At 47.0% G+C, this 13327-nt stretch overlaps 2 protein-coding genes across 3 annotated transcripts in view; one reads left to right on the top strand and one right to left on the bottom strand.

Moving 5' to 3' along the window:
• The window catches only part of HAS3 (hyaluronan synthase 3), a 25707-nt gene extending 22157 nt beyond the window's left edge, over positions 1-3550 (top strand). For both annotated transcript variants that reach the window (XM_005881208.2, XM_005881209.2), the window contains 2 exons: positions 505-606; positions 1411-3550. In XM_005881208.2, coding sequence (XP_005881270.2) covers positions 505-606; positions 1411-2334 — 1026 coding nt within the window. In that variant the 3' untranslated portion in view covers positions 2335-3550. The remainder of the gene's footprint in view (positions 1-504; positions 607-1410) is intronic.
• A 1765-nt stretch (positions 3551-5315) lies between these two features.
• On the bottom strand, positions 5316-9081 carry CHTF8 (chromosome transmission fidelity factor 8). Its single transcript, XM_005881210.2, has 3 exons — positions 8988-9081; positions 8608-8725; positions 5316-7987 (listed from the first exon to the last, which is right to left on the bottom strand). The coding sequence occupies exons 1-3, from the start codon at positions 9008-9010 to the stop codon at positions 7763-7765; spliced, it is 366 nt and encodes a 121-aa protein (XP_005881272.1). The 5' UTR covers positions 9011-9081; the 3' UTR covers positions 5316-7762.
• Positions 9082-13327: the final 4246 nt, after the last annotated feature.

Below are 13327 nucleotides of genomic sequence, written 5' to 3'. Positions count from 1 at the left end.
GGGGGGGGGGGGGGGGGCGTGAAGGGAGCTGCAACTGGTAGGTACATCCTCCACTTGGGTTGTGGATCATCCAGAGGCCAGAAGCTGAAACAGGGAAGACCTTGTTGTTAAAATTCTTATGGGATAGTTTTGGGCAATAGCCTCTGGCAAGAGCTTGGCCTTCTGAGGTGTGTCTACCGGCCTTGGTCTAGGCACTGTGCCTGCCATCTGATTTCTCAGGAGCCTGGCTTCATAGAGACTAAAGACTTGTCCAGTATAAAACATTTCTCCCTTTCCAGGTCCAGCATTGACAGACTCCTGGGTTTCTCTCTCAGCTAGTGGTTGTCAAGCCTGGTATCCGAACTCTTCTTTTCCTTACTCTCCTTTGTTACTCATCTCACCCCTTCTATTTGGCACAAATCTCTTAGCTAGTGGCTAGAAGTGAACCATGTGAAAGGGGGCTATGTCCCTCAGGCTGTGAGTGGACTGAGGTCAAAATGGGCTAACGGTGCATTTCCTCTGCAGGTGTGTGACTCTGACACTGTCCTGGATCCAGCCTGCACCATTGAGATGCTTCGAGTCCTAGAGGAGGACCCCCAAGTAGGAGGAGTCGGGGGAGATGTCCAAGTAAGAAGTAACTAAGGATTCCTGGGGGTGGGGGCTGGACTCTCTTAGCTTTCTGATCCAATTGGATATGTCTGGGAAGTGGGCATCTTGGCTTCCTAGTACTTTTGGGAATAGGGGGGAATATTCCTTTTTTGACAGTTTCAAATGGTTCACTTGCTATTCAGCTCCTTTCCTGCCCTTTTTAAACCTGAGGGGAGAAAGTTACTTACCGGGTATGTAGAGAGCCTATGCTGCTGGGAGGGGCACAGTGTTCTGAGCCCATTGATCCTGCAAGGTGCTTCCTACTTGGCAATACAGCAAGCACCTCTCAAGTTAGACCCTTGAGAAACCCTTGCTCTAGGCTTAATTGCTCTGAAGAGCTTGGGCAATGTGGTCGGAATAAGGGGAATAGCTTCTTCCAGAGGGTACTGCTGGTAACATACCAGCCCTTCCCAACAAACTTTCCACCTGAAGGGTCAGGCCAGGTGCCTGGGTGTTGCTTTGCATCTTTCTCAAGGCCTTTTCTCTGTCGCTGCCACAGGCTGCCCCCTGGGACTGAAGGTGGCTTTGACTGCTAGAGTAACTTCACTGGGACAATCCATGCAGACGACACAGTGGCGAGTTGGGCTAGTGCTGGGGAGAGAGAGTGCGGTTGGCTCCCCTGAGCCTCGAGTTTCCCAGCCATGGCTGGGCTGGGACGGATGGCCAGGAATATGAGCAATAGGCTAGGAACTCAGGGTAGGGAGACCTCCTGGTCTCTGGTGTGTGTCTCCTGGGTCTCATGGTCTCAGGTGCGGAGGCCCAGCATCTATGGTTCCCTTACAGATCCTCAACAAGTATGATTCATGGATCTCCTTCCTGAGCAGTGTGCGGTACTGGATGGCCTTCAACGTGGAGCGGGCCTGCCAGTCCTACTTTGGCTGTGTGCAGTGTATTAGTGGGCCGTTGGGCATGTACCGCAACAGCCTCCTCCAGCAATTCCTGGAAGATTGGTACCATCAGAAGTTCCTAGGCAGCAAGTGCAGCTTTGGGGATGACCGGCACCTCACCAACCGAGTCCTGAGCCTGGGCTACAGGACTAAATATACAGCGCGCTCCAAGTGCCTCACAGAAACCCCCACCAAGTACCTCCGGTGGCTCAACCAGCAAACCCGCTGGAGCAAGTCTTACTTCCGGGAGTGGCTCTACAACTCTCTGTGGTTCCATAAGCACCACCTCTGGATGACCTACGAATCAGTGGTCACAGGTTTCTTCCCCTTCTTCCTCATAGCCACAGTCATACAGCTTTTCTACCGTGGCCGCATCTGGAACATTCTCCTCTTCCTGCTGACGGTGCAGCTGGTGGGCATTATCAAGGCTACCTATGCCTGCTTCCTTCGGGGCAATGCAGAGATGATCTTCATGTCCCTGTACTCCCTTCTCTATATGTCCAGCCTCCTGCCAGCCAAGATCTTTGCCATTGCTACCATCAACAAATCCGGCTGGGGCACCTCTGGCCGAAAAACCATTGTGGTGAACTTCATTGGCCTCATCCCTGTGTCCATCTGGGTGGCAGTCCTTCTGGGAGGACTGGCGTACACAGCTTATTGCCAGGATCTGTTCAGTGAGACGGAGCTAGCCTTCCTTGTCTCTGGGGCCATCCTGTATGGCTGCTACTGGGTGGCCCTTCTCATGTTGTATCTGGCCATTATTGCCCGGCGATGTGGGAAGAAGCCAGAGCAGTATAGCTTAGCTTTTGCTGAGGTGTGACATAACCCTCAAGCAGAGCCGGAAAAGTGCAATGGGTAAGGGAGGGAAGGGGAATGGAAGAGAAAAGATGGGGAAGAGAAAGATGGGGTGGGAGGGAGGAGGGAATGCTGTTTTAGTTTCTTAAGGGTCCAAAGGACAAATCTGAAGTGCAAAGAAAGGTGACTGTAGTATGGCCCTGGGCTGTTTTGCTTAGGGAAGGCAACACCAATTCCAGCTCAGGGTGGTAGAGGACACATGTTTTCAGGCTGCCTGTCTGCTACATGGTGGTCTCTGGGAAAGATTCCACTCCTGCCCCAGGATCCAGAGGGAACTCAGAAGTGTGTTAAATCAAACAATAAGTTCCAATCAGTAGCAACTTCTGATAGGTAAGTGAGCAAAGCCAGCTGTGGGAAGGGGTTCTTTTAGCCCCATTTGAACACAACCAGAGGTGGGGAGAGAATTTGAGATCTGGGCCAGCTAGTAATGTCTCCCCCCTCCATCAAGTTATCAATGCAATAAGATTGTGCCTGAGATACAAGGCCCAGAAGCCTGATCTCTGGGCATCAGAAAACAGGGTACAGGAATGGTGCTTTATTGTGTGTACCCCATTCCACATCTCAAGGATGAGCCAAACTAGCAGGGAGTTAGCATTGAACTGCTTTAAGTGTACATAAATGTGAATGTTAAAAGGGAAAACTTGCCAGGAGGAACAAAGGTTGGTAGTGGTGCTCAAGGCTATGGGCTATATGGAGGCCTATATAGATTCCACCTGGAAACTGCCTAGACATCTAGATGAACTTGTCTGCTGAGGAGAGAAAATGTTTCAGTCATCTACCAGGGAGATTAAACCCCAACATACTAAGAAAGGAAGTGAGGGCTCAGTATTTCAACCTGTGTACTCCTGAAGTCCTCTTAAATTCAGCTGAGTCCTAAGATGGCCACCTCACTGATTTCAAGTGATGTAGTCACCTCTTTGCCCTCCTCCTCATCAGGTAAGTTTCTCAAGGTGGCAAGTGAGTCAGCGCCTGGACTCTCACAGGCTCCTCTGTAACAGGCAAGCCTGCCCTCAGCACATGGGGGAATCCTACTAGGAGCCTCTGACCAAATTGGCTACCATCTTGGAACTGCTTGGGACGATCATTGGCAGCTGGGTAGCATGCATGACTTTCAGGCTACAATTCTTTTTTTTAAATATATTTTTTAAGAAATATATTAAATTTTAGAAAGGAAGGGAGAGGGAGAGATAGAAACATCAATGATGAGAGAGAATCATTGATTGGCTGCCTCCTCTAGGCCCCCTACTGGGATGGAGCCCACAACCAGGGCATGTACCCTTGACTGGAATTGAACCTGGGACCCTTCAGTTGGAAGGCCGACGCTCTATCCACTGAGCCAAGCCAGCCAGGGCCAGGCTACAATTCCTGACAATCGTCTCTGATGGAAAGCTTTTCAGTTTCCCTAAGTGAACCCTCAAATCCAAGCTGGTCATCTTTGAGACTGTCCATTCTCCTCAGTGGCTTCTCCAGGGAATTCTTACAGCCAAGCTGTGGATAGTCATTCCTGCATTTGCTTCTTTCCAGAAACCAAACTAGGAGATGGAATTGATTCCTAAATCCTAAGGTTCTTGCTTTCTCATTCCTTCTACTTTTGGTGGGAAATGAGGGAAAGCCATTTTCTAGAGCTTGGCAGTCCACAGACTATTCTCAGCTCTTGGGTTTGAAACCTGGGATCTTGACTAAGCCTCTGGCTTAGGGGTTGCTTGCTCGTGTGTGCTATCTCCAAACATCCATTCTCAGAGGGTCCAACTAACCCCTCAGAATGAACACTAAGGTAGAGAGGAGTGGAGGGGCAAGCCTCTAGTGTACCCAGGTGCTTCCTACAAAGGAACAGTGTGCTCTGAGCCACAGATTGGCAAACCCTGGTGCTTTCCTTCAACTCCCATGAACTCAAGGGTTTTCCAAGTGCAGCCAACACGGCTGCATCACACAGACCTCAAGTTTCTGATAAGACTGCTGGGTGATGTTGGGCCCAATCCATGAAGGCTCTTAGAAGAGGCAGCAGCCATTTGCCAAAGGCAGTTGTTCCAGGCTCTTCCGTGTTTTTGCTGGCCAAGAAGTAAACTATTTTGAGCACTACAATGGAGGAAATCCGGTCAGCCAGCTGCAGAGCTCAGACTTCACTAAGGGCCGTTTTTCTTCAGCTTTCCCTCGAAGGGTAACATACGATGGGCTCCCAGATGGCAAACTCTTGGCTGTCCTACCATCAGCTCTGCCTTACACTGTTATCAACTTTCCTCATATCAAAAGTAGTGGGCTCACAACGTTTGACCTCGACTGGTTTTTCTAAGTTATTTTGTACATTTTTCAGCAGTGAAACCAAACTGGGTCTTCAGCTTTATCCCCGTTTCTTGCAAGGGAAGAGCCTTTATACAATTGGACACATTTTGGTTTTTCCTCATTGAGAATTTTAACTGACTTTTTTGTATTGTTTCTACAATAATTTGTAAACATATTTATTTTTACCTTTTTTTTTTAACTTTTCAGGTCAGTTTTTATACTGCACATATTTGTCAAAATAAAGATTCTCTCAAACTGCTGTCTCTGAGCTACTTCCTCCCTTTTTGTACTTAATGAAAGCTGACTCTATTACACTTTCAAAAGTTGCACTTGAACTAGAAATACAGTTGCAGTAATTCGAGTGTCACTGAGAAGCTGGACGAGCTGTCACAGCTGCTTCTGGACCTGGGGAATACAGTAAGCCTACCTTGATGGTAACTGTACGCCTATGGTGGCTTCACTTTTATTGAAGAGGGTGGGTAGGGTCTTTGGTGAAATTACTGGCAGAGGAGCAAGCTAAGGCTAAAAATCAAGCTTGCTTCTTCCTTGAGTGAAAGTATTTTATCTGTCAGATAATGCAGGACTGTGGCCAAGCTGAAACCATGAAAAGCAGTGGGTTAACTTCCTTCCCTGTGGAACAGGTAACAAAACGGAATGACACCAGCAGCCCTCTCATCCCATTTATTAAAGAAACAGTAAGAAAAGATACAACGCAGGAAAAACACCAACCATCCTTTCACATCAGGTTGAACAAAGCACAGTGATTTCTTCCCTTCAACCCCCCACCCCTCCCACCCGCCTCCCGCTGTCCCATCCACATCAGTTTAAATTTTGAGGTTCTTTGATTGGGAGTACCAGTGGAGAGGGAGTTGGATGAACCGTGGAGCCTTGATTCTGGCCTCCTCTAAGTCCCAGAGAAGGAAACTCCAAGACCTGCCAGTCAAGTGGAAATTGTAGTTGGTGGGTCTTTAAAGTGGCTGCCCACCTCCCTGTTCTGTGTCAAGCCCCCAGGGAAAGGTATGGCAGTAGAGGATGACAGGTCCAAGCTGCCCAGGTCAGAGCTGCTGAAGCATGGTCCATTCACCAATGCAACATTTCTAGAGAGCAGTGAGCCGATTCTCCAGTGGTGAGCAGGGAACTACATATGAATTGGGACCTGCAGGTCAATGTATCCCTGAGGAAAAGTCCACAAGAACAATTCAAGAAACTAGCAAGAAACAAGGGGCAGAAAGCTGTGGGACAAAAGCACAGCAGGCTTCTGGAAGGCTAGAGATCCTCTCTCTCAAGGCTGGGATCATTCCCGCCTGCCGCAATCCATGTCCCACAAATAACATTTCACCTTTAATCAAGAAAGAAGCAGAGTTTGAAAAAAGATGACTCATTTGAACTTGAGCCCCAGCTCCATGACTACCCTTTTACCTAAAACACAGCCTCTGCCCAGAACCACGATGCTTGGAAACCAAGGTGGTCCTAGAGAGGAAATGCTGTTTAAGGGGGTAACATTCCATTTGGGTACATTGCAGCCATTGGACCTCCTGGTCTGGGGAAAGCAGCTGGGTTTGTGCCAGGGAGACTACCCACTCTAGGAAATGGGACCACAGTCTTCATTATAGGACCATTCATCCTTGGAAAGGAAGCTGGGTTTAGACCCAGGGTCCCAGTTGGCCTTGCAAAAGGAGCTGGGTTGATACCCACAGGGCCTGCTGGAGAAGAGCCCAAAGGCCCAGAAGCTGACCTGGGGAAAGTCACCTGACCAGAGCCTAATGGGCCAGTAGACCTTGGGAAGGTAGCTGGACTTGGGCCCTGTAAGCCAGGGGCTCTTGGGAAATTAGCTGGGTTGGGTCCTAGTGGCCCAGAGGCTCTTGGGAAAACTGCTGGATTTGAACCCTGGAAGCCAGCAGACCTCTGAAAAGTAGGTGGGTTTGAAGCCAATGTTCCAGAAGACTGAGAAAAGGCAGCTGGGTTCAGTGCCCCTGAACCTGTCCCCCTTGGAAAGGGATTAGTATTTACCCCCATGGGACCAGCTGGCCTTGAAAAATGAGCTGAATTAGGGCCTATGGGGCCAGAAGCCCTCGACATGGGAGATGGATTTGGCCCTGGAAGGCCAATTCCCCGAGAGCCAGGACCCAAGTTGGGGCCTATGGGGCCAGGTACTCTTGCCATGGAAGATGGGCTTGTGCCCATGTTTCCAGAAGCCTGTGAGAAAGAAGCGGAATTTGCTCCTAAAAGACCTGCTGCTCTTAGAATGGGGGCAAGATCTAGGTTTTGAGGTCCAGCCATTCTTAAGTTAAGACCAGATCCTGTGCCCAAGAGGCCACCTGCTCTGGTGTCCATGTTAGGGCTTGGGCCCAGGCCACCAGCCCTTGGGTTGGGCCCAAGGCCTGGGCCCAAACCACTTGCTCTTGGGTTGGGCCCAAGGCCGGGGCCTGGAAACATACCTGACCTCGGGGCAGGGTTTGTACCCATGAAGCCCGATCTCAGATTGGGACTTGGTCCAGGGCCCAGGCCCATGGGCCTAGCATTGGGAGGGCCATTCCCAGGAGTCAAGAGGACACCCGTTCTCAGGTTGGGTCCAGATCCAGGGCCCATGGGGCCCCCACTTCTGGAGTCAGGACCTGTTCCCAGGAGGCCACCTGCCCTTGAGTTGGGCATAGGACCCGGCCCTGGGAGACCCCCTGACCTTGGGTTAGACAGAGGCCCTGGGCCTGGAAGAGACCCTGCTCGAGGGTTTAGAGCTGGCCCTGGCCCTGGGCCCAAGAGGCCACCGGGCCTCGAGAAAGAAACTGCACCTGCGGCAGTGGGATTCATTCCCCTTGGAAAAGGAGCCATGCTTGAGTCACGAGCACCAGAAGGGAAAGGTGCTGGATTTGAAGCCAATGAGCCTGATGAAGCTGGAAAAGAAGAATGGTTCCTTGGAAACGGGGCCAGATTTCCACCAAGAGAACCAGATGCCATAAGAAACGAATCTGAGGCCATGCCCAGTGGGTGGCCAGTGTTCAGAGCAGGACCCTGACCCCCCTGTGGTCCCAGGGAACCGTCCATCCGTCCTCGAGGTGGCAGTGGAGCACGAGTCCAAGGAGTTGGCCGCTCTCTAGGGAAAATCCGGGGTTCTTTCATACTTTCTTGGGTACGTTGGTGATGATGGGCTTGGGGCGAGTTTTGAAAAGAATCTTGTTTTTGATGAGTGCTGTCACCAGGTACCGGGTGCCAGTCTTACAGCCACGCTCATCACAGTCCTGCTCCGGAGAAGTGTGTTTGACAAGGACCGCAAAAGGTTTCTCCAGGTGGATGATTTTCCCATACAGGATGTGATGCCCCACGATCAGCACAGGAATTCCCTTTGGCAGAATAAGAGCAAGATGCCTGAGATTCAGGGCAAGATCATCACACTCAAGTGCTTCCTAAAGATGCCCTGGCAGGCAGCAGTGGTACCTGCACTCCCTGGTCTGGCTCTTACACTGCTATATAGCTACAGTGGACAACCCATCCTCATGCCCTTTATGGCCCTGGTAAGAGAATTTTCACTTTTAGAACTGTGACCTTTTGCCTGGCCAATGTGGCTCAGTGGTTGAGCACAACCTATGAACCAGGAGGTCACGGTTTGATTCCTGGTCAGGGCACATGCCTAGGTTGTGGACTTGATTCCAGTAGGGAGGCTTACAGGAGGCAGCCAATCAATGATTCTCTCATCATTGATGTTTCTATCTCTCCCTCTCCCTCTCTCTCTCCCTCTCTCCGGAAAAAAAAAAAAAAAGAACTGTGACCTTTCAAGATTCCCCAAAGCTAAATTTACCTGCAACTGCAGAGGTGGGGGGGGAGAACAAGCAGATAATTTAGCAGATTAGCTAGCCCTTGATTAACAAACCTGAGGGCAGTCCTCACTCTAGGTCCTGGGAGCACCACCTAGGTGTAGCTTGCTTTCCTGAGGCATTAGGCAAGGAAAGAAAAGCCCCCTCACCTCAGTGGTGTAATGTAGGTCTCCCAGGAGGTTTCCAGCTAATCCAGTGCTGTAGCGAGCCTCGATCTCCCCCTGTAGCTCCATCAGCACCCATTCTGACAGGCCTCCAGCCCCAGCACTGCAAGCAAAGGGCTGGCGGTTACAATATTTTTGAGGGGGTAAAGGATGAATAGTATCCTACACCACCATTCAAGGCCCAAAGGAACTCTTTGTTGAGCACAAGTTCTTGGGAAACTAGGCAGTGCTAAGCACTGAACTGGAGATTGAAATGCAAGCATCTGTACAAGATGCTCATGAGGACCCTGATTCTTGCAAGGAAATATCAAATCTATATAGCCCTAAGCATTCAAACGACATAAAAAGTCTCAAAATGTACTCACCTGGAGACAATAATTTGTACCATGAGCCTTCCGTCTTTACAAAGTAACTGAAAATAAACTGGAGAGGGAAAAAAAAGATTTAGGATAATGACAGCTAATATTTACCACTTATTGTGTACTAAGCATTTAGTGCTTTAGATACATCTCATTCCTCTAACCATTCCATAAGGTGTAAACTTTTAAAGAACTGATGTACATATACGACTGCTTAAAATCACCAAGGGTCGCCCTAGCCGGTTTGGCTCCGGGGATAGTGTTGGCCTGCAGACCGAAGGGTCCCGAGTTCGATTCAGGTCAAAGGCACATACCTTGGTTGTAGACTCTTCCCCTACCCGGTCCCTGGTCAGGCTCATGCAGGAGGCAACCAATTGATGTGTTTCTCTCACATCAAAATTTGTCTTTCCCTCTCCAACTCTAAAAATCAATGGAAAAATAGCTTCCAGTGAGGATTAAAAAAAAAAAAAAATCACCTAGGGTCATCTACAGTATGAACAATTTAAAGATAGCACAATTGGGTTCCAGGTCGCATAGCTACTAGTCAAAGAACCAAAATTTGAACCCAAGACATACACTGCATAGCCCACGCTCTTCACCACTATGCTAATAACTTTTCTCAAGGATATTTAAAAAAAAACACAAAAAACGAGTTCTTTTAGATTTTACTTTTTTCCTTGGTGATGATATAAACTTCGTGGCTACCACTTTGGTTATCTGATATTTCAAGGTTCAAAGGACCCCCTTTAAATAAAAGCCTTGAGAACTTAAAAGTCCTTCAGACAACTTTAGTGAATGGTAAGCTGATTTCTGATATGACTCATCAAATGCTTTGACCATCTTTCACTTAGATACTAAAATACTGACAATTCTCATTTTATACAATATCACCATCTGGTGGAAGTTTGTGGTACTCCATGAGAATAGGTTAAAATGGGACACTTTTGCCTGTACTCGTCTTTCTGGGAAGGACAGATTCATGGGGGATTGAGAGCATGGGGGACCTAAACTACAGCTTCTGTATAAGTCTTTCCAATGAATAGATGGAGCTTAGTGGAAGGTTATTAGTCCAGTGTTTACCAACTGAATCCAGCAAGTTAATAGGTATTTTAACTGTGCTCAAGCTCAGCAAGTAACAGGTTTCTTCACTGATTTGTTAATCTTCATTTTGGATATCCAGGAAGAAGTATATTGCCAGCACAGAGACTCAACAGATAGCATCTCTACTCTTGAGCACCAAACATACTTTGGGAATAGCGGTTGGTTGAATCACTGGACTTAAAATTCAAATATAAATGGCAGCTAGTATTTACTGAATTTTTATTTACAATGAATCAGATGCTGTGCCTATACATGGGTATCCCAATGTGACCACTCTATGATACTGATCCCTATTTTGTAGATAAAGCTACTGAGAGATGCACTTGCTTGTTTGTGGCACACACACAGCTAGTATGTGGTAGAGCCAGCCTAAGAACCTAGGACATTTGACTTTACACTCATTATGACTACCCAATTCTATCCTTCCCAAAGGAGAAAACCAAGAGCCAGTGAGAATGAAAAGGCATCAGGCAGGCACTGCATACACCCAACAACTGGTCAGAAGAGCATCCCTGAATAAGTGAGACCTTCGGAAGCAGCACTGGTTGCAGGACCACCTAAAAACAGGTAATACTCTAGCTCAGGAAGGCAACAGGCCTTCAGAAAAACGAGGCCCTAATTAAAAGAACCACCAAAAGCACTTTAAAAATCCTTCCCAAGTTCTTGAAGGAGGATAAGAATTTAAAAATTAAAACCCAAAAGGTTTGACTAGAATCAGAACAATCCAGGTGGGGTACACCTTCTCATTGGGCAGCTATCTCTATTTTGAAGTTAGTTACTATTAAAATTATTAAAAACCTGAAAAATTGAAGTGCCACCACAATTTCTAAGAGAAAAGTCCAGCCAGAGTATTATGTTTACAATACAAAAAGCTTCATTTCTCACATAGCTAAACTTTTCAGAATACTTAATCTGGATTCTTTTGGTTCTAAAGTGAGAACAATCCCAGGATGCAGGCACTGTTTTATCACTCCCATTTTACAGATGAGGAAAACAGGCTTAAAGAAGCTACAAGTCAAATAACTGGTCACAAAGTGGTAGAGCTGGGATGTGAACTCTAACTAACCTCCACAATATGGTTTCTCTTGCAGTCCTCTCCTATAGTGCATCTGTATTGTCAAATTTAAAAATTCTACTTTATCACCTTAAAATATCCTATCACCTGAACCTATTATTTCTTTACTTGCAACAGTTGCCCTCAGTTCAAAGTAGACAGGTATACAGCATGTCTGTAGAACTAATTGCTTTACAATACTAGCCTTTCTCATAGTATCACTTACAAAATTGCAAGTAACCTATGAAGATCTTACAACTTGCCACCAAAGTAGCTAATACATCTGTGGGGCAGGCAGTTAAAAAAGAACAGTAAGACTGCTTATTATCACATCTAATTGATTATAGAGGACATTCTTTGACATCAAAACTCATTTTTATTTCTGACAAAATTTATCTTCTGAATTGTTAAAAGATTACTAATGTCTTACAGAGAACAGCAAGAGCAATGATCTTCATTAATAATAACTGCCCCCAAAATAAAATGTGGCAGAATAAAGTATGGAATGTATCTAATTAAACAGAACATACAGCTTTTACTGAAAGGGCCTTGACTCAATGGTTTAACTGCAAATTATTGTTTCCCTAGAGCGAAATAATGTTTTATAAATTGTTTTCATTAGAACCTTTAATTCTTGTATTTAAAGCTTTTAAAGAAAGGGGGGAAAGGCTTTAACTTCTGCTAGGCCAACAGCATTTATTGTGCTCTTATTTGGACCCAGAGACTATCCTTTGTGTTGGGGGACACAGGGAGAAAAGTCATCAGATCTGGATTCTATGATTATGACACTTAACCTATGTGTGATGGGAGTAATTTAACCTCATTTCAGTCCCCCACCAATAAATTAGGCATAAAAAAGAACCTATTGCAGAGTTATGAGTTAAATGAGGTTATGAATGTAAAATCCTCAGCACTGTGCCTAAGACAAGGTAAGCCATAGCATCAAGCTACTGATTACCTGGAGGAACATGGCTTTTTCTTAGTATAGAATGTCTTATTACACTGTATAATTATTATACCAATGTTTATAGTGGAGTAAAACATTCTACAGCAGCATCAGGTCATCAGAATAAAATCAGTTTTACATAATGGGAGAACAATTCCAACGTGGTAGTCAGGGTTCACCAAACTGCTTCAGGGATTAAGTTCTGGAAGGTTTTTCCCCCTCTAAATATGTTGACTATTTTTCTGTATGCCTTTCCACCAAATGAACAATTCAGTAGTTTGATATACAAATGAATATAGATTTTTATTAGCCGTGTCATTGTGGTTTTGCGACTGAAGGGGATGGTCTAAAGGAGATCTTGTCTGTGGAAAGCCTTATACCATCAAGTACTAAAATCCTGGTTCTAAGTGAGCTTGTTCCCTTCCAAAAAGGTATGTTATGGGGTGTAAGTGGAACTGAATGCTTCCAGACTTTTCATTAGTGAAGACTGTGTTCAAAAACGTGTGTGGGGACTATGTACAGACGTGGTACTTTCCCATCACATTTTAGGATTCCCAGGATGGAGGGAATCAATTACTGGTATTTGTAGGTAATGAGTGGAAAAGATGACTTCAGCCGATCTGAGTTAATCCAGTTTTCTCCATCTTCTGCTACTCTGCGGCCCCCTCCCTTCTTTTCTAGCCCTGCTGGCGGTCTCCCCTCTATCTTGGGCTCTCCTCCCACCGGCTCCCGTCTCCTCCACCCTCTCCCCGTCCCCTTTCCATCCCTTCAATTTGGGCCACAAACACTTCCTACTCCTAGTCCCGCCCACTTTCTGGGACTACTCCATCCGCTTCCCCTATCCTCACCAGGCCCCCCCCCCACCCTTTGCCGGGACCTCTCACCGGGCTGTTTAACCCTTTCTCCAACCTCCCAGGTAATCGATTCTTTGCTACCGTACCCCCCCCCCAAGAGTGACCTTCCAAACCGTTTACTCTCCTCCAAAGATTCCTCTTAAACGTCTCCTTCCACCGCCCATTAAATCGATCCCTGTTCCCCCTAAATTCTAAAACACTGCGTTCATTCCTCCAGGACCTCACCCCACTCTTCCCCCTCGTCTCTCCGCCCACAAAGGAACCTGAATCACTTTCCAGACTGTTTCTTCCTTCAACCACCCTCCCCAAAATCACCTCCCCGCCGATTTAAAATGTCCCTGCGAACAAACCTCACGGCCCTACAACCCGCCCCCCCATCCCCTTTCCGATA

The sequence above is a fragment of the Myotis brandtii genome, unplaced genomic scaffold (assembly GCF_000412655.1).
Source record: "Myotis brandtii unplaced genomic scaffold, ASM41265v1 scaffold670, whole genome shotgun sequence".
Lineage (NCBI taxonomy): Eukaryota > Metazoa > Chordata > Mammalia > Chiroptera > Vespertilionidae > Myotis > Myotis brandtii.
The sequence above is the reverse complement of the archived record's forward strand: the minus strand, read 5'-3'. Positions and strand labels throughout refer to the sequence as shown.

Bases quoted from the DNA above. Each gene is read 5' to 3' on its own strand.
- CHTF8 (XM_005881210.2), bottom strand. From the start codon at position 9,010: ATGGTACAAATTATTGTCTCCAG. The intron at 8,726-8,987 runs GTGAGTACATTT...CTTTGCTTGCAG, and splicing joins GTACAAATTATTGTCTCCAG to TGCTGGGGCTGGAGGCCTGT. The intron at 7,988-8,607 runs GTGAGGGGGCTT...ATTCTGCCAAAG, and splicing joins ACCTACATTACACCACTGAG to GGAATTCCTGTGCTGATCGT.